At 40.3% G+C, this 20,340-nt stretch overlaps 1 protein-coding gene across 2 annotated transcripts in view; it reads left to right on the top strand.

Moving 5' to 3' along the window:
- Positions 1–20,340, top strand: part of GALNT9 (polypeptide N-acetylgalactosaminyltransferase 9) — a 131,074-nt gene that overhangs the window by 19,869 nt on the left and 90,865 nt on the right. The window contains exon 2 of one of the 2 annotated variants that reach the window (XM_068208745.1): positions 4,750–4,930. The exons of the other annotated variant lie outside the window; for it this stretch is intronic. Within the exon in view, the coding sequence (XP_068064846.1) occupies positions 4,750–4,930 (181 nt within the window). The remainder of the gene's footprint in view (positions 1–4,749; positions 4,931–20,340) is intronic. 2 annotated transcript variants of the gene reach the window in all.

Below are 20,340 nucleotides of genomic sequence, written 5' to 3'. Positions count from 1 at the left end.
GCTGTAACCTTCAGCTGAAGTTTCTGGCTGCAACAGAACAAGAGCACAGAATTAGCACAGTACAGTAACTCAAGGTGGAAGCATTAGGGCTGGTTCAATAGTTGGAACTGCTTTAATTCCCGCCTCTAAACAGGTGGGTTTATGTAAAAATAGCTTAAAAAGACATTGTAAACTGAGTCCTGTTTGAGCTGTTACTGAACCTATTCCAGAATCTCTGAACCTTTTTTCTTTTCTTTGCAAAGATGTAACTGGAAATGCTGAAAGTCAGCTTTGTCAATCTATGTGGAGTTGCTATTTTCCCTGATTCTTTTTTTTTTTTTTTTTTGGTTAAGCTAGGATACAGAGATTTTTATTGCTTTACATGGTATGCAGTTGTATTTTCAGGTGAGAAATAGTAATTGGAAAAGGAAGGAAACAACTATTTTGTTGATGAGTTTTATGTTTCCTGTTTAAAAGAGAGAAATGTTTCAGGAGTCACAGGTAGAATTGCTAGGTGACTATATCAGGTTTTTTGACCTATGCCAGGTGTTAGAGAAAGAAATGTTTTATCCCCTCCTTTTAAAGTGCTAGAAACTGAAATAATTTCCTGCAGGTATTCAAATGTGCAGATGATGTAAGTGTAGATAAAGCTCAGAAGTCTGGCTTTGGAGCCCTTCTCAAGCTGGGGCTGAGACGGGCCAGCAAGGGCATTTTGGAGATTTTGCAGCAGTTGTGTCAGTGTTATGATATTCTATTATTATTTTCAATCACTTATTTTTATTTTGATTTGTCAGAAGTTTAATTTTGTTTGAGAACCTTGGCTGAACCTGATTTACAGCTGCCTGTAATTGTGTTGCAAATAAGAAAAAAATGATAGTAAAATAATCACAGCCATAATCTCATCTAGCCTTTGCCATAGTTTCTCATATAAATCTCCTTAGTACTTTTCCCATTGTGACAGGGTTTATGATGAAAAATAGGAGATCTCTTTTCTTCCTAGAAAATGATGCATCCCGTGGAGTAATTAATCTGGTTAAGGAACTAAGGCTGGCTTGTTCTGCTCTCCATTCTCCCAACGATTTCTGTCCTACACAGAAATCTCTGCAGTGAGAGCAATAAATCTGAAATGAATGACAGACACTAATTATTTGTGACCTCATTGTCATCTGCAGCATGGAACAGTCTATGACCATTCCCAGTGTATCAGCTGCAGATATTTTTAGTCTAGAAAATTTAAAGAAAAGACAGCTTTAAAAATAGCTGCTCACTGGGCATCCCCTTTCTGCACATCCCCATTTCAGAGCTGGCCCCATGATCTCAGTCCTTGGTTCTGGCTCTGTGCCTTGCCCTCATTGGCTTCTGATGCTGTGGAAAAATGGGTGCAAGTTAGGTCTGCAGGTGAGTAAGCCAAAGATAAGAGAAGGAGCTGGAAGTCTGCAGTGAGCTTCAAAACAAGAAGAAAACAGAGAAGTGCTCTCAGATGAGGGCCGGGAGGATGTGCTGGGAGGTGTTCACCAGCAGCCTCTGCTTCAGCCAGGCTGGGGGATGCTCATCCCATCACCTGTCCCCTGATCCCATCTCGATACCAACCTATTTTTGTGAAGATGCTGCTGAACTGAAACTCCTTTTCTCCTTTTCTGTGTGTCTTTTTTTTTTTTTTTAATAATTTTTTTAAAGGCTGACCAGTGCAGTAACTGTGGATTTGGGGGTTAGCAGGTCATCATCTTGATGTAGAAGGTGATGGGAAAAAGCTCTCTGTTGAGGAGACAATTGCTGAAGCAACAGCAAATCAACTTTGAGATGGAAAATGCAATGGAAATATGTGAGGCATGGTCTGGCTAACCAACCATGCATTGAGGATCATTGCCTGTAATTGCTGCCTCTAACACACGTGCACACATATAAAATACTGTATATTCATTGTTCCTATGAACTTCTAGAGACACTTTAGTGCTCTTTTTGAAGAAGGAAGCAATGTGATATCGTTTATTTAATTGCTGCTTTATTTTGGTCAATGTTACTACATTACTGGGATAACAGTCAGACTAAGCTACAATTTGGTAGCTGGAGCAAAAAGTTCACAGCAATATGCTCTGAGAGGAAGCTGGACAAATGATGACTCCTTCCCACAACAAGATCAGATTAGCAGCACAAAGAGCTAGAATATCAGATTTAGAAAAAGGCATATGAAATAATTGTCATCATGAAGGGTTTGGCAGGCTGTCTAACCAATTCTTTCAAAGTAAAATAGCCAAGTGCTTGATGCTTCCCATGGGATGGAAGTTTCATTCTCACACTACTTGTGCCATAAAGGCTCAAGTGTTTTGTTCCATAAACTGCAAGAGCATATAGTGTGAAGAATAAAGTTTTCAACTACTGGAATTAGATTGTTGCTTCAAGTCAAATGAGCACACTACACCTTGGAGACCCTTTCATTAAAGCAGGTCAGTTAATTTTAATGAAATCATCTTCAATTTGCTTTGATGTTACATCAGAACCTAGTCCAGATGATTCCAAATGATCATCAAATGAATTTCCACATTATGGTCTTTCAAGGACATAGGCTTTGTCAAGTTTTCTGGGGTTTTGACTTTTAAAGTGCTTAATTTGACTCTTTTTTTTTTTTTTTTTTTTTTTTTTTTTTTTGAGGGAACTGCTGACTTTTCTCAGAAACTGGAAACTGAGCCCCTTTTAGATTCCATATATTGGGCATGTCAGGCAAAGCTTGCAGCATCACTGCTGGTGGTGATCTAAGACTGTATCATGCAGGAAGATTAGGCTGCTCTGGTTTTCCTTTTGGATGGGGAGACATGTAGAATCTCAGACATGTAATTTCAGTAATTACTCAAGCAAGGAATCACTGTCAGGCCAGGCATGCAGGGCCCTCTGTTCTAATTTTTCCAAAGGAATGTTAAAGTGCCAAGTAGCCTCTCATCCTAAATTGGAACAAAAAGGACAAATGTTACCATTTTCTTCAAAATGAAGCTCCTTAAAATATTTTCAGAATATTGAACATGGATTGAAGTGATTCACTTAATAAACTAGAAGAATTTCTCTGGTTTGAAATCCAGACTAGTCTTGAGTTTTCGTAATGTTTCAGTGCGTGGTGATGAAGAGCATGAAGGCATCAAAAACTCAAACACAAGCAAGATCTGTCCTGACTCAGGACCACTGACTGCAGTATTTATGTATTTTTGTTGGCAGTGTCTGAAATTCAGTAGCAGGATCCCTTTTATGTTCATTTGTGACTGTTTGTATTGTTGCACTTTACCTCAGCACAGGAATTTGTCATAAGCACTGCAGGAGAAAATGCAAAATTTTACTCTTTCAGATCAGTAATGAACCACTGTCTCTCTGGGCTGTCCTGTGATTAAACAGAGGTGGTGATGGAGCTATAACAAGTAAGGACATTGTTTGCAGTGAGGTGAAAGAGAATTCCTTCACAAGGGTCTGAACTGCCCTCCTTACTGGGACTTGGAGAAGCCAGTCCCACGTTTGTACTGCCATGTGTGTTTGTTGCTACCGAATGCTGCCAGTTTCTTTCTTTCTTTTTAATCATTTAGTTGAAATAATGGCATTTTCCTCTTGAAAAAGTCTTGGTTTGAAAAATGTTGAGCGGGTCAAGCTCTAATTGCTTTACTTGGTGTCATAAATGATTTGGGGGAGAGTCACACATTCCTGTATGGTGTTCCCAGGGTTATTATAAATAACTTTCTCACTTATAATGACTTGTTGATGGGGAGCCTTTTGGAAAGGACAGCTTTGACATTAAACACAGGATATTTGAGGAGCTTATTTATGAGGAGTCAGCACCAAATTAAATGTCTGTTGCCATGGAAGAGGTTCCTGGTGATGTGATCATACGAGCTTTTTTACGTTGGTTTAGTTTTGTTTTACTTTTATTTTTGAGTTGATCAGTGAATGAAACCTGTAAATGCATTGTTAATTGGCTGATTTCTCAGCACTTACTGAGTGTCCAAACTTTCTGCTGCTGTGAGCTCTACAGAGCTGACTATCTTACATATTTCATTTGTCAGATGTGAAGTGCAGAGGAAATCTGGAGTGATTCCCAGGTGGAGTGTCAGCTCCATTAAAATAGTTTTAGCACATCTTTGTGGCAACAGGCTGGGCGCGGTGTGTATTTGAGTCCAAATCACTCATCTGTTGACTCAGGCAGTGAAATCAGATTGATCCTGTATTTCCTGCCCAGCAGAAGCTGGTGACCAGTCCATAGCTGTGTCCCCAACACAGGAACCAAACCTTGACTAGGGCTGCAGTAGTTCTGGAGTCATAGAGCAGGTACAGAACTGACACTAATGTGGAGTTAAACTGGCACACCCACATGTGGCAGAAATTCAACATCTCTCCCTTAAAATGAATGAAGCTTTAATGGGCTACAGGGGGAAACCCTCCAGTTCTAATGGGGAAAATTTTTTCTTAATTATCTTAACAATAATTAGCCATTTTGGAAAAAGAAGGAGTCATGAATGCTGCTAATTGATTCTTTATAGTTTGCTCATTATGCACAGATACTATAAGATGTGTTGATTTGGACTTTGGTTTGAGAAGCTGCGGATAATTTCCACAGAGCCATGAGGCTTTAAGAGCTGGGCGTTCAGATCTCATTTATCTGAAAACATTCTGTGTCGCAGAAGAGGTTCTGTCTATATCCTTTATATTAATAATTTGGTTTTCTTTCTTTTTTTTTTTTTTTTTTTTTTTTTTCTTTTTTTTTGTTTTGTTTTTTGTTTTTGTATCTGTTTCATTTAGGTCTGGCAAAGCCCATGGGATTAGTTGAAGGTCCAGGAGGCTTGGGCCAGGGGGGAATGGCTGCTACCCTGAGAGATGATAGCCATGAATCAGAGACTAAGTATGAAGAATATGGTTACAATGCCCAGCTCAGTGACAGGATATCACTGGACAGGTCCATCCCTGACTACAGACCTAAAAAGTAAGTTGAATTCTGCATTATTATTTGGAGTAAGGCATTGATTGTTGTTCTGCTGATCCATGGTGGCATTCTTCACATCCCTTCCTGGCTGGAATATGACAGCAGTTACTTGTACAGATACCCCTGAGCTGAGTGCAAATGAAATAGACCAACTGCCATCTCAAGCATGAAGTGCCATATTAAATGCATAGCTAATTCTGTCAGTAGTACATTAATATGCATGTTCAAGGCCTCAGATCAAAATTACATCAGGATATCAGTGCTTTTTGGGTTTGGTTCATTTAGAAAAAGCCTTCAGAAGTGACAGATTTAGTCTGTGCTTCTTGTAGTCATGTGCAGTGGTGGGAGCAGTGCAACAAGCACTTTATAGTCACTGGTCCCTTAAAAATAACCCCAGCTTATCAAATCAATTGTCTTTAATTGCATTTGATATTCTTAGAATTGTTTAGTCAGGGTTTGCGGTGTGCTGAAACATGGACTAAGTGCAATCCATTGGGGTCCTGTAATTGCAGTAAGGGTTTTTTTTGTCTTTGGAATGTGTGTCTATTTTTATTCCAGTGTTTATAGTCTTCACACGCCTGTGCTATGCTTGACACTGCAATTACATGTTTATTATTTGCACTGATTTATTATATTTTGTATTAAATAATTTTCAAATCTTTCATATTTATGGAGTTATATATTTTCCAGATGAGACATCCACACTATCATCCCATGAATGACAATCAGTAATGTCTTAATGCAGAGGAGATCAGCAACAATGCCTAGTTGCTCTCAGGAGACAGAATTGAAAAGAATACTTAATTAATTTCTAATAATAATCTTCTGTTTTAAAAGACCCACTGGGCCTCCTAGGAAGAACTGAAAGTTAAATAAAAAGAATCTTATTAAGTGATGAGAAAAGTTTAGCCAAGCTAAACAGCTGTGGTCTGTGAGTAGATTGCAATTGAATTAGGAGTTTAGGCAGTTCAAGCTGCCAAAAACAAAACTTCAGCTTAACTACAAATTTATTTAGCTGTGTTACACATTAAACTGATCTCAGAAGTATTGACTCAGCATTTGTTTTCTCAAACCATTGCTACAGAAAACAAAACTCAGGTAACAGAAGAGGCAAAGAGAAAACAATACTGCTTTGATAGCACGTTTGATGCAAGTACACTGACTTGTTCAATGCTCTCATCTCTCCTTTCTTGATGCATCATAAAATCCCATCATGGATTTATGCTGGGGAAAGAGTCTGTAGTTGTGCAAATATTGGAGCTGTGCATCAGACCTGGCCCAGAGACCCTAAAGTCAAAGTGAAGTTTCCCAAATGAAGGTCGGTAGGGTTTGACCTGGCTGTTATTCACTGCTGTGAGCAGGGGGATGAGGATAAATGAGATGTGTTCTGCTAGGAAATGCAAAAGCAAAGGCTGCAGAGCTCAAATCCAGCTCAGCAGCTGTCAGAGGCATGAGACCATTTGCAATGCAGTGACGTTTCACTTCAGATTATGCTCTCCCACAGTTTTGCTTAGAAGCTTTGATGAGTCATTCAGATGAGCTTTTTGACATTCTCATTGTGGGTATCTCATCAGGCCATGCCACATGATTAAATATCTGTGTTACTGGGAGAACTGCCTTCCTTGTCATGTTTTGACACTTCTGAGGTGGTTCTAGTTAGATCTAGAAGCTGCAATTCATGCACTTGTCTCTAGATGAGTCACAGGAAAACCCTTCAGGCTGAATTTGCTATGGAAAATGAGTGAGAGTGTGGAGAAGGTAGAAGGTCTTTGTGTAAGAAGACTTTTTCCCACTTAGAAGGTTTGAGGGCAGCCCTGAGGAGGAGGACTTGGGGGTGTTGGTTGACATGGAGCTCAGCATGGCCCAGTGCACCCAGAGTCTAGAAAACCAAACGTGTCCTGGGCTCATCCCTCACCACAGGCAGCAGGGCAGGGAGGGGATTCTGCCCCTCTGCTCCACTCCTGTGGGACCCCACCTGGAACTGCACCCAGCTCTGCCCCCAGCGTAAGGAGGACATGTCCCAAGGCTGAGCTTGGCTCTTTGGTTTAGACACTCTGCTCTAATTGTGTTTTGGAGAGAACTGAACCTCCATGAGCTTGAGACAGACTTTGAAATACCGCTCTTGTCCAGTTTCTCTGTGTGCAGACTTGCCCAGTGGTCTGCCCTCTCCATTGCTGAGCTTGTCAGTTTGCTTGTGCTTTATATTCCTGTCATTCCCAGAACTGTTCATTCTTTACAGGAGAGGGCTTTTCATTTTTAAATTGAGGGGCAAGGTAGAATCAACATCCAAGGCCATGTACAAAGTCCGTGGCCAGACTGAATAAAAACATCTGAATTTGCATTCCCAAAAGTATTAAACTCTGCTTCCTCCCCATTTGGGCTTCCATTTGAAATATTCAATCTATGTATTTTCACAAACCAGTATTAAAGATATGAACTGGGAGAATTTATACTCAAGTCTACACTGCACAGGCACAATTTATGAAAGCAAACATGATTTCAGTATGCAAACTCAGGACTTGTAATATTCCAAGCTTGATGAGAAATATTGTATTTTAGTTCATTTGAACTCCTCTCTTACTGTTGTCCACTCTCTTATTCTGATTAGAATAAGCCTTCTATTCCATCTACAAGCATAGGTTCATAAACATTTGGCAGTTTAATTGCTTTTCAGGATGTATTTTCATCCCATGCAGCAAATTAAAAAATATGTTGCACTACAGAGGTGCAGAGTCAGCCAACGTGACCATGAAGGCTCCTAAATTGGAGTCACCTCCCCCTGTCCTTCCACTGCAGCAGAGTCTCAAGCCTGGGTGGGTACTCTGCCCTCAAAATGCTTTTCTCACATTTTGTTCTGCTTTCCTACCTGCTGCTGCCACTGCTTTTATTTCTTTTAGCTCAGAAACATTTTCTTTAGGATACAAATTTCTGTTGGTACAGGAGACAAAAGCAAATTCTGTGCATGTTGTGTTTGTGTGCCAAATAGAGGCAATGGCAGTAAACTTCTTGCTTGTGATTACAAATCACACAATAATTACAAAATTTTAGTTTGATTCAAGCATGGTATGATAAATATATCCCAGCTTTTTCTTCTCAATATCAGAGATTTTTAAATATCTATCAGAGATGTATAAATAATATAATATTCGAAGTTTTTCAAGGGCTATACCACTGTAGAAAATATGTTGCAGGGAGCTCAGAATGTTTAATGTCCTGATTTTAATTTGCAGCAGTAAAGTATTAGCTTTATTAGTGAGGACTTCTAGCCCTCACTAACACATCTTATTTCCTCTATGAAATTGAAGAAAGAGAAGCTTGTCTTGCAAGAAACAGGTTAATTTTGTTTTGCAAGCACACGGCTAAGCTAGAGCTTGTTCTGTGGTTCTCTGGGAAAAGTGTTATTTGATGGTGAAGTGTTATTGGAGTAATTTCCATATATGTTCTTCCATATATAAAATGAGTGTTGTAATTGAAAAAACCTGAGCACTAAGTGAAAATAATCTACTGATGCCAATGAACCTTGTGTGTAGGAAAGCATAAGAACATGTATTCCTGTCAGCTATACCTCCCAACATGTCCAGGTGTAGAATTGTCCAGAATCCTGCCCCTGGGAATGCTGTAAAATCTGCTGGGCTTTGTCCATGCCTCTCTTACCATGATGTCAAAGGGAAAATGTTTGACTGAATAGTCAAAACCAGACCTGGAGCAACAGAGCTGAGATTTTGGTGGAGATTTTGCACTTCCTGGGGTCAGTCACCTAAACCCCTGCAGGCACTGGCCAGAGGAGAGCAGGTTTCCCTGTGTGGCTACAACAGGCTGGCAGAATTCATCCTCCTGCCCTTTTTGGGGAATAACAGCCTCCACTGCTGCCAGCTCTAGCCAAAATATCAGCCCCTGCTTCAGTAACAAAGGATCAGACTCAACCCTTCCCAATATGCATGAAGGCAGAGGTGCTGAAGCCCCATGTGACAGTTGATTTTGACTTTATCAAAGTTAAAGACAGTAGAAATGTCTAAAACCTTAGGGAATGTCATTCAAACACAGGGGTAAAGGCCCCCAAACTTACAAAAGCTGTTTGTTTTACAGTGTAGCATGCTGGAAAATTGGGAAGTGTCAGCTAACCAGATGCTTTCAGACATAAGCATTGTCTCTCAGGATAACATCAATTCCCCTGTTCTTTTTGATGCACAGGCTGGATAGCAAGGGGTTGAATTGAACAGGTGCAACACCTGTAAATTCAGCATTTGCTATTTTTCTATCACTTGACTTTGCAACTTAAATAACTTCAGGGGTTTCTTTACATGCAGGACACATCCACACACACAGACACACACACTCAGGCACTTGTCAAAACCACTTGCTGTCATGCATTATGCATACTTTTGAGAAAAGTTAATATGATACTGCAGCTTCCATAAGGGCTAAATTGGCTTTTACACAAAATTGTCACTGCTTGGTGAGGATCTTTAATTTAACTGATCTTTTTTTGTGCAACTGGATGCTGAGTGCATTGTGGCAGTTCAGTGATAACAATAATATTAATATATGGATTCAGTCTGCTGGCTCTATCAGCCAAAGAAGATATTTCTTTTTGTTACGGTCATGGATGTTTGTATTGAGAAAATTCAGCCCTAAAGAACAAACTTATTAATGCTGTGGCAACTCAAGTCTTTAGCCATAAAATGCAGAGAAATCTGGGTCTCAAGGAAATTGCTTTCATTTATTCTGTTCTTTTATGGAGGCAAGCATTTTTGTGGTTTGCCATAGACATTTCACAATAGCAAAAGAGTTACATCTCTAGGGCTGTGCAGTGTAATTAATGGTTCAATCCACTCCATACCTAAGGAAAAGCTTTTTTAATTACCTATCAAAAAGAATTCTGGAATTGATCAAATAGTGTTACCAAGAGGGCAGGCTTGGTAAATAGACCTCTGATTTGTTCATTCAAAGGTTTAATAACAGCAGCAGGAGAGCAGCCCTGCTGTCAGAGATGGTCCTCAGTGGCCAGTGAGCTCCAGCTGTCCACGAAGGCAGAACCACCACCTTTCCCTTTGACCCTTTCTTTTGGCAGCAGATCTCTGTGGAGTCCCAGTGATATCTCAGCCATCAGTCAGCAGCTCTCTCGAGCCCCATCATGGGTGTGCTTGCAGTTTGTCTGTGCTGGGAGGAGGCTTAGTGCTGGGCTTGGATGGCCCTGCCTGTCCTCGGCTGGACGTGGCTGCAGGAGCAGGGCACCAAGGCAGGTGGCTTTCACAGAGCCTCAGCTTTTGGATCAGTGCATTGGAGAAGGCTGGCTCTGGGGCTGTTTGGTTTTCCCCACCGCTGCTGCTTGCTCTGCCTCGTGCTCCGTTTTTCAGATCCTCTGGGGATGCTGAGTGTTCTTTGAGCCACTTAGAGAAATGACATGAGAAACTCCAAATTAAAACGGGCCCTTAGGATTCTCTCCAGGTTAACCAGAGTGCAATGTAATGGGCCTTTTCACTAGGAATATCTGAAGTGCTTTCCAGGAATCAGAATTTCTGATTAGCAGAAAATGACAAGTGAAAAAAAAAATCGCCTAAAAATATTTTGTGTAAGGCTGAACATCTTCTGTGAAATGTCTGTTTAAACAAAGTGTTTGGAGCAATGAAACCTTTAGTTTCCAATTTAAAAAATCACTCTTGAAATGATGAATTTTCCATTGCTAGCTTCTACCAATACTTTCAGATTAAATATCAGGTCACGGTAAAATGAAACATTAATTGAAATTAAGCATTTTGGGGTTTTTAAGCAGAACAGTGTTTCACATTCAAAGCATAGGCACGATATTTTGATTTCAATTAGGTTTATTTTTTATAGGAAAGTATCTGACTTTTTTTTGTACCCACTCTCAGTCAATCTAAAAAACCATGCTAAAATTCTGAAAAATCCTTTTTTTTGCCATGCTGAACATATGACGTAAATCGAAGCAGAGAGAAGGAAAAACAGAGAGAGAAAATGGAGCAGACAGAATTACCTCTGGGCAACAGATTAAGATTGTTTATTGGAGGGAAATTCAGTAAGAGATGAAACTAACTGAAGTGTTTAAATTAGATCCCAAATCAATGTCCAGATGTGGATTTTGAGCAGGGCTAAGGGGAGGGGTGCAGACACATGCTCTGAGAGTTTATGTAGCTTTGTCAAGTTACATGGGCTGGGCATTTTCCTCGGGCTGTGAATTCCTTACAAACAGCACCTTTGCATGCACATTATCTGTGTGGACAACTGGCGATGCAGCCCCAGAGAGATGCAGCCAGTTTCAGCTGACTTGTCTTGCCCAAAAGCAGGAGGAACTGGTGTAGACTGAGTAAATCCCTGTGCTACTTCCTCTGCAGTGAGCTGGGCTCTGACCAGCTCCTCCTCAGCATTTGGTGTTGTAGTTCTGACTCAGATCATTTGGGATATCAGCTGACAACCTCAATTCACTCCTACTGCTGCCCCTGGGCCAGCTGTGCTTATTTGTGTATCCCTGTGTACGCCACAGGCTTGTCACTGCATTTTGGGAAATGTTTCTTGTTTGGCTGTAAGGGGCTCAGACTGGAACTGTGCAAAGCCTTCAAAGGAGAGGGAAAAAATCCACCTGTTTCTTTGGCTGGGCAAGAAAGCTCTGAGGAAATCATAGGTACTGCTCTGTGTCAGCACAGTCCCTCTGTAGCTGTCGCTGGGTGCTGAAGTCATGACCTGACCCTGGTTTTGAAGGTACTTCAGGTCTTCTCCCAACCTCTGCTGGAGCTTTGCTCACCTTGCACAAATAATGATTGATTAGGTGGAATGTGGGCTCAAACCCTGGTATCCCAAATCCCAGGTCACCTTTAGGTCTTTGTATATTTAGTTAGTTGTGCAATGTTAAATTATTCCAGTGAGAAGACCGAGGAACAGTGACTATGTTTCTGAAAAGATATTGAGAAATCTTCCATCCCCTTTTTGAGGCCAGTACCACAGTGTTTTGCAGGACATGGCTCATGAGCAGAGCCTCCCCATCACCAGGCTCCATGCTGTCTCCATAGCAGCAGTGCTGGACACATGGCAGTAACTCACAGTTATTTCTGATATTCAATAGATGTTTTCTCTGGCTTTTCCCATTAGATTCATTATTGATTCCCTTTTGTTTAGTGCTAGGCTTTCCAATTAAGTAGTGACTTTAATTATACTGCAAAGTGTATAACATAGGTCTTGATTATTAACACTGACCCGTGGGATGAAAGGAGCACCAGAAAGGCTAAATTAAAAAGAACCATAAAAATGAACAACCTTTTCCAAAAAGCCACCTTATGTTCAAATGCAGTAATTTTCCTGTTCTACATTTTTGCAGTGCCTTTGTGTATACTAATTGTTGAAGACAAGTTCTGCATGACTGTCAGCACTAATAAATGTAGATTTAGTGAAGGCTGAATTTGATTAACTAGGGAGTATAAAAAATAACTGATTGCAATGTTGTGTTTAAATGCAGCGAGGCTGGAAGCCATTCCCTGCAATTTGTCTGCACCAGAATGTACTCCTGAATACATGAATAGTTTACCTAAGGTGGGTTGCATAACAGTGACTAGAAATTAGACATCTAATTTGGGGTGATCGACTTGGCTGCCTGTGTAGAGGATGGAGATGCCATGGCAGCATTGCTTACCATGTACAGGGTGTAACGTCCCCTGCAAGTCTCTCCCTCAGGAACATGGGCAGCCAGCTTAAATAGGATTGCAGGTGAATCCAGCCCAAAGTGTTACCTGCTCTGAGGCATGCAAAAACAGGACCAGATTTCTGTACAAGCAACACTCATTGAAAAATGACCTGCCAGCATGGGCAGCCTGGTCAGCTGGGAGGAAAAGAAACAATGATCAAAAAGCTAGTTTGCATCCCTCAATTTTTCTTATCAATCCTCAGACTAAATGTGTCTCATGTGACCTGCACATCCACCTTAAGCACCATTGGTTGTTTTTTTTTTTTTTTCCTTTTAAAGTATGCTTTAGAGACTGTGGTAGTTTTTTGAACTTGAAGCCAGAAAGCTACAGTATTTCCCCCTAAAAAAGAGCAATAGTGGGATGCTGTCTACACATTCCGTGAGCTGTTCTTTCATAGGTAAATGCATATCTGTAATGCAGAAGCACTGCTGAGATCCAGCCAGGACTTGCAGCTGTGTGCTGGCATTTCAGAATTTCTTTCGTTTCCCTCCCCTGAGCCCATGGCTGGTTGTTGCCTCCTATCACTTCCAGGGAGAGAAGGGTATTCCTGTAAATTTCTGAACTGTCATGTTATGTTACACAACATGATATCACATTACAGGATATAAAGAAGTAACAGAACAAGACAGGCAATGAATTCAGGGTGGTATTTCTTTTCCTTTTATGTTTCCTTGCATGTACCTCTGTTACACTACACCTGAGATTCTTTGTAGGGCTTTGAAGGCGTTCTAATGGTTTGAAATAATATTTCCCATTTCTTTCTTAAAAGGTTTGTGCAAATCTAGTTCTGCTGAGAGTGTGAGGTCTGCATTATCTTCAGATGTCTTCCTGATGTAACTTTAAAAATTAGCAAGTTCTTATTCCTATTTTGTTTGGATAGGTTTCATAGTATAGGAAAGTCAAGGTTTCAGGTCACATAACCTCAAGGATTTTTAGTTGTTGTTGTTGTTGTTTGTGTCTTTGTGATTAAAACATGAACAGGCCAAAATGTCAGACAATTTACTCTTCTGTCTGAAATAAAACTGAATTGTGAACTGCAGGTTGATGCAGTGTTTCATTTTAATAGTGTCAGTTCGTGCTTGTTTTGCCTGTGTCTCCTATTTTGAGTGAATTTAGTGCTAATAAAAGTGAGAGACTCTTAAAAGTAGCCAGAGCCAGAAGTACCTGACAGATACAGGCTGGCAAATGTTAGCTCCCTGTCTTGGTTAAATTGATCTAGATGCTTTCCAAGGTTTGGTTTCTCTGAAAAAGCACCCGCCAGTTAAGCTGTTTGGAAGTGTTATGATATTGGAGTGTGAGGACTCTATTTTCTGTTCCTGCTGCTTTCTGAAATGTTCTTGTTTTCTGTTGCATTGCTTCTAGACCTTCTGCTGTGGTCTCAAAACCAAACCACAGTCAACCCAGGCCACCTTGCTGAATGCAGCACCAAAGGAGCTTGGTCTAAGTGCACTCACAATTCCAGGTGGTGTTGGTGTGTCAGGATTTATCAGTGAGGCTCTAGGCAGCTTTAAATTACTGGAGATAGCATCTCTGTGTATTACTTCTGCACAAGCTCCCTGTTTCTCAGCTTCTAGAAAAGAAACCCTCTGGAACTGCATTTTACCTGTGTGAGATGCCTTCAGGTTGTCAAATAGTTCCTTAATTAGTTTATTTTCTTCCTTGCTCCAGGGGGTAAGTGTATTATTTATTCCATGCTACCAGACTTCTGTTAGTCTGCATTTATGCATTTTGTCTTCTGCAGGCCCCAGCAGTGGGCTGGCCTCTGGGGGGGCATGAAACACACCTCTCAGGCAGACACAGTACTCCAGACTTGAATAATGGTGGAATATTAATAGCAGCAATAATAATTAAAACAGTGCACTAAAATACCCTGGGGTGTTGTTGCTAAGTTAGTCTGTACCCCTAAAATTTCAGAGGAAAGGCATAAATTTTAGTTATTTCCATCCACAAAGTGAACAGTTGTCTCATTCAGCGACTGGAGTAAGCTTTCATCCCTGCCGTGGATGTTTCACTAGGACACAGTTCTCCCAGAGGGTCATGGTGAAGTTTACATTAAACCCAAGATAAAAATGACATTGAAGCTTTGCTCCTGTATTTTCTACACTGCCTGAAAACAAATGCTTGACCTCTAGCTACTCCATTGGCTTATTGCCTTGCAGTTATTAACCCGTGTACCAAGGGACAGGGAATTTGTGTTCTGTTTGCTCAGAGAGGAGCACTCCCCTCCTTTGCCTGACAGAGCTGGGAATCTATGGAAGCACTGGGGAGAAAGTTTCTCTAAGTGCAGCTCTGAGCAAACAGCCTGGAAGGATCTGGTTGAATGTGTGTGTCTGCAGATGAGGGAAGAGGAAGGGCAGGATTGTGAACAGAACCTCAGCCTGCTGGGGACTCGGGTAATGGTACTCACTCCTGCCTTTCTCTGTGGTGGCAAATTAATTTAACTCTGCAAACACTGAGGATGTGCATTTAAAATGCTTGTGGTCTGTGGACAACACAGAAAAGATACCAGACAACATGAAGTGAAGAGGGAAGTAGATTCTCAGCAGGCTGGTTTGGGCAGGAACAGTGCAGGAACAGTGAAGTGCTGCAGTGGCCAAATGTCAGAGCCAAGAAAAGGCTCTGAGTGTCCTTGGCCTGCTCAAATTCACAGCCTTACTTAAGTACGTTGCCTGGTCTAGGATGTGTGCCCAATTTCTGTCAGCCTGAGTGAAAAGCAAGCACATGTTGACCTGTTTTTTTCTTTAAATTAGGATAAGAGCTCATAAATATAAAAAAACCCCGTGCATTGCACTGTTTTGCTGCTATAAAGTTTGTGCTCTAGGTATTAGCTATGTGCTAGACAGTAAATGTGGCTGTGTTTTTGAAAACTTTTTTCATTTCTAAATGTAACCAAAGCTAAATAAAAACACAAGAGTTTTCTCAAGTTATGCAAACGGAAGCATTATAAATAGTTAGAAGGGAACTGCTGTTAACATTTAACTTCTAAGTGCATGAAATTGTCGAATACTGTGCTGTTCACCTCTAACTAGCCTTTAATTTAAACAAAAGCTATAAAAGTGCAATTAGGCTCCAGTCCAACGAAGCACTTAAATATGTTCCTAGTTTTAAGTGTATGAATAACCTCAGTGAAGTTAAGACAAGCTTAGGTGCTTTCCTTGAATAGGACATTTCACAGAGTAGTTGTAATGCATAGAGAACAGCCCTGCAAGTATCACTGGGGAAGATGTAAGGACGAGTAAAGTCCCATCTGCACTCCAGGATTTGGCTGCTCTTGCCTAATGATTTATCCTATAGAATCACGACCTAGAGCTCATGGAGAGCTTTGGATGTGCTCCATCATCTGATTGTCAGGCAGCTTCCTACCCACACACAGCACATGCACCTTCCTTTGTCCTCTCTGCCTGACTCAGACTTTTTATAAACACTCTGCTGCTGCCACCAGGCTCTCTCCTCAATCCCATATAAAGCATCTAAACATCGTGGATTTAATACTCCCATTTTCAGTGCTAAATCAATGTTCTTTATGCATTTGTTCTTGGAACACTGCTCTATTTGAACCATAATTCCTCCCACATACCATAAACTTGGTTCTGTTTTTACTCTGATAGGAATTGATCATTTAAAGTAGGAGGAAGCCCGTGACTACTGTTCAAACGTTTCAAGGCTATTGCTGGTTAGTCAAATGAGCTTGTGCACCACCTCAGAAAAGTGCTGTGATTACCAGGGGAGCATTAGCTTTCTGGGCTACAACCAGCCTTGCAGCACTTGGGACAAGTCAGGATTAAAGAGCTTCTCACTACAGTTTCGGCAGGTAGTGGTGGAGTTTATCCACTTTATGGTTGACCTCCCATTTGGTGGTTTACTCCTCCAACTATCCTGTATTTGTACATAGGTAGAAAGAAACATTCTGCTGCATAACTGAATTTGACCAAAGATTAAAGCTGATCTCCTGTGAAATACACCAGAGCCTATTAAAGAAGGGATTGTTTGCCAAACGTTGTTGTATATCCTCCCAAGACCATAAAAAACATTGTTAGCTGAAGTGATAGTGGAAAAATATCGCATTCCTCTATTCTCCTCCTCACCACTACATTGCAACGCGACAGCAAACTCTTAATGAAATTCATGAAGAGCTCTGCAGCAGTTACCTTGAAAACTTTTTTATTGCCCTACATTTCCAGGTAACACTGTGATACTCAACCTCTGTCCACCACCAGCAACACCAGCTGAGGCAGAGAGATAGTCAAAATTAAACAAAAGTACCTGAAATTTTTAATGTTAAATACTTGCAGTACATTTTTAATAGTCAAGGATAACTTCCTGTATTTACATATTATTATCTGAATAACAAATAGCTTCAAGGGTACAGCAAACTCTTCTTTGCAAATGGAAAAGGCTGAGTTTACTCTTATGCATTATTTATTGAAAATAATTCCTTTGATTTCATCAATTCCACTGCTTTTCCCTTATATCTGGCACGGGCTCAGTAGGCAATAGGAGAGGAGCTTCAGAGGAGGTGGTACCTTCAGATAGGTAACCTGTTGGATATCTGGGCTGTTACCATCTCACTCCATGCAGACATGCTGGGATTAATTATCCCTTTGCCACAAAAAACCTTTTTGGGATCTTGATGCATCACCTTGAGTGGAAAAGTACTTCTTTGATGGGAAAAGTGCTTAGAGCCACTGCTGGAAGTGCAGCTAAATGGCTTCACATGGCTTGCTGGAGAGCAATGACCCTTGGTGGCAGCAACAAGGAGTGGTGCCACTGGGCAGCAGCCAATTTTGTGAATGCTCTCTGGAAAACATCTGGTTTCACGGATGGCTGTTTGTGAACCTTCCCTATTTGAAATAAAAGACCTTCGTTTTGGCAAAGCTGAAATGAGAGTCTATATTCTCTCTTCCCCACAGACAACACGGTTCCCAAAATTAAGTATTTAAAAAGTTGCACAAAATGTAGTGTTTTAATGTATTTTGCTGATAAGATCTTCAAATAAAATTGTCACAATTCCTTTAGTATGGCCTTTATTTACGATTGTTTCATCAGTTTCACCAATTTTTATATTTCACTTAATTTCAAAGAGCTCTCCAAACTCAAAGCAGAATTTTTTTAAACTGCCTTTATGGCTTTTTTTAAAGACAATTCTTTTCTAGTTTTTAATGTAAAAGGATGCAAACTAAGAATCCAGTTGGAACAGAGGCAAAGATATTTGCAAAACCTTGAGAATCACTAAAAAAGCCATTTGTTTTAATCACCTAAAATGAGGCAGAATACATGTCTCTTGGAATTTAGATGAGCTCTTCCTTAAATTTAAGTGCAGCACCATTAAAAATAAAGTTGCATGGGGGATCTGTTTTCTTTAGGGATTTTTGGAAAGCATTTGAAAGTAGATTTCAACCTCTCCATTAATTTCCAATGAGCCTAATGCTTTGTGATGCAGCATGCATATAGCCAGAGGCAGATCCGGACAGGCACACTGGGGGATAGAGTGGAAATTTTTTACAGATGGTATTTCAAAACATATTAGTGACTCAAGTTAAGTTACCAAAAAAAAAAAAAAAAAAAGGCAAAGACTTTTTACTACAGAAGGATGTGAGCATGAGCTATGAGCCATTTTTCATGTTAATAAAGAGGCTTGTTTTAAAAGTGATTGAAACTAGTTTTAGCATTTTTATATGTATAAATCAATAAGGGTATTAGACATAATGGCATGTTTCTGGTATTGTTTGCCTGAGGAAAACCAGAAATAGCTCACTGAAATAGAAGGCCTCTTATTTTATGTGTGCAGCAGCTACTTTTGAAGAGTCTAATAATCTTAAATATAATGGTTAATATTCTCTACAAGTAGAGTCATCTTGCTGCATATGTTAACTATGCATATATATTGTGCTATCAGTCACTGATTGACAGTTCTCAGGGCTTTCTACTATAAATATAAAAATAATTTGCTTAGAGAAAGGAGGAATTAAACCAAATAGAGCAAATGTGTTATAAAACAAAAGGCACAAACATGTGTTGGGTTTTTATGAGCAGAGCAATTAGTCACAGTTGTACTGGCCTGGAATTTAAAAGAAAGGAAGAAGAACAAAAAACAAATCTGTGATTCTCAGGGAACCCTTGTCCATTGTGTGGTATTGAAAATTGATGGGGAGGTTTAACCTACCTGTGTCCAGCTTGAAAGGGCTCTCTCCTTCATTGAAATATTACGGGACAGAAATTCCTGTAAATTTGGTCTTTCCTGTAGGAAATAGGATAGTGAAGAGTCCTAAGGTATAAAAGTTATTTTGGGAAGGTTGCTGCTGTTCTTCAGTCTGCAAATCCTACAGACATCAAATTCAATTGTCCAGCCTGGGAATGTGGGAAATTCCCATGACCAGATGTGTTCTGGAAAACTCATTGCACACTGCAGTCATTTGTTTGTGGTGGACATGAAAGGACATTTTTCCTTGATACAAGAGGTTTTTGAGGTTAGCTCAGGTACAAGGACTTGGCCTGGTTTCTTTCTGGTGAATGTAGGGGATTTCTTTCTTAGACTTCTGGATGCAAAATAAGAAAAAATATGTCAAGGAGCATGTGAAAAAGGCTGGTGGGAATTCCCACAGTATGGAGTAGATTTAAGATCTCACTTTATGAGAAAATGATAATTAGCATCACTGTATATGAGAAAATATGGAGGAAAGGTTATTTTAGTGGATTTCCTCAGACTTACAGCACCAACAAGAATTGCACTGTATCTTGTACCTGCAATTCTCCAAACAAATTCAGGAAGACGGTGTTGATTTTTCTGCTGAAGGATATTTCAAAATGGAGGCTGTTCCACAAGGACCACAGACTGTGAAGAAGGTATCTTCTGGTATCACCATAATTTCAAGGCTTTTTCTGAAAATGGCTCATTTCTCTTCTTACCTTACTTGTAAACACAATGTGCTGTTTTTCTCAAGGTGCACAGAGCATCGGTTCTGTACCACTGCTCTCTTGTTCACAGCTGTATTTATATTATGTGCTCTTAGGAAATGAATATATATTTAAACATATAATGAATATATAGGAAATGAATTTATATTGTGTGTTCTTAGGAAATGCTGACCCTGAGCTGAAAAACAGGGGGAGAAAGTAAGAGCAAGCCTTGAACTCAAGAATTTTCCGTTTGGGTTTTTGGATAGGGCAGGAAAATCCACCCTCAACAGAAAGAGAATGGTGTGCCATAATACAGTTAACATCCTCTGCTGAGAAGGAGAATTAATTAGGAAGGAGTTGGAGCCTCTGGCTGACAGATTCATGATCCATGAAGCTAATCAGTTTTGTGGCCTGTCACTGCTTCTGCTGCAGACTGGTCAGCAGCTGGATCCCATGCTGGGCAACAAGACATTTGCAGCTTGTCACGTCTCCTCTGTTGTGCCAGTGTGGAAGAGGAAGGTAATGTTAGTTTATTTCTGCAGCTCAAAAGTTACTATTGCATCCAGCACTAGCTGTAAAGCCTCAGTGGGTTTCTGGAGAAAGAAATCAGGCACTGAGCTAGACACTAAATTTAGTGATTTAGCTGTGGTAAATCGTCTGTGCCTATAGGAGTCACAGTAGCATTTAGGTGCTAAAAGGTAACCATGTAGGTAAGATTAGTCTGAGCCTTTGGTTTAACAGGGCTCAAAATACATATTGACCTAATGATTAAAAGTAGTATTTGTTAGCATTAAAGAGAAAGAGTTCAATAATCTTTTA

Source organism: Anomalospiza imberbis, chromosome 18 (assembly GCF_031753505.1).
Source record: "Anomalospiza imberbis isolate Cuckoo-Finch-1a 21T00152 chromosome 18, ASM3175350v1, whole genome shotgun sequence".
Lineage (NCBI taxonomy): Eukaryota > Metazoa > Chordata > Aves > Passeriformes > Viduidae > Anomalospiza > Anomalospiza imberbis.
Note: the sequence above shows the minus strand (reverse complement) of the source record. Positions and strands in the feature narration are given on the sequence as shown.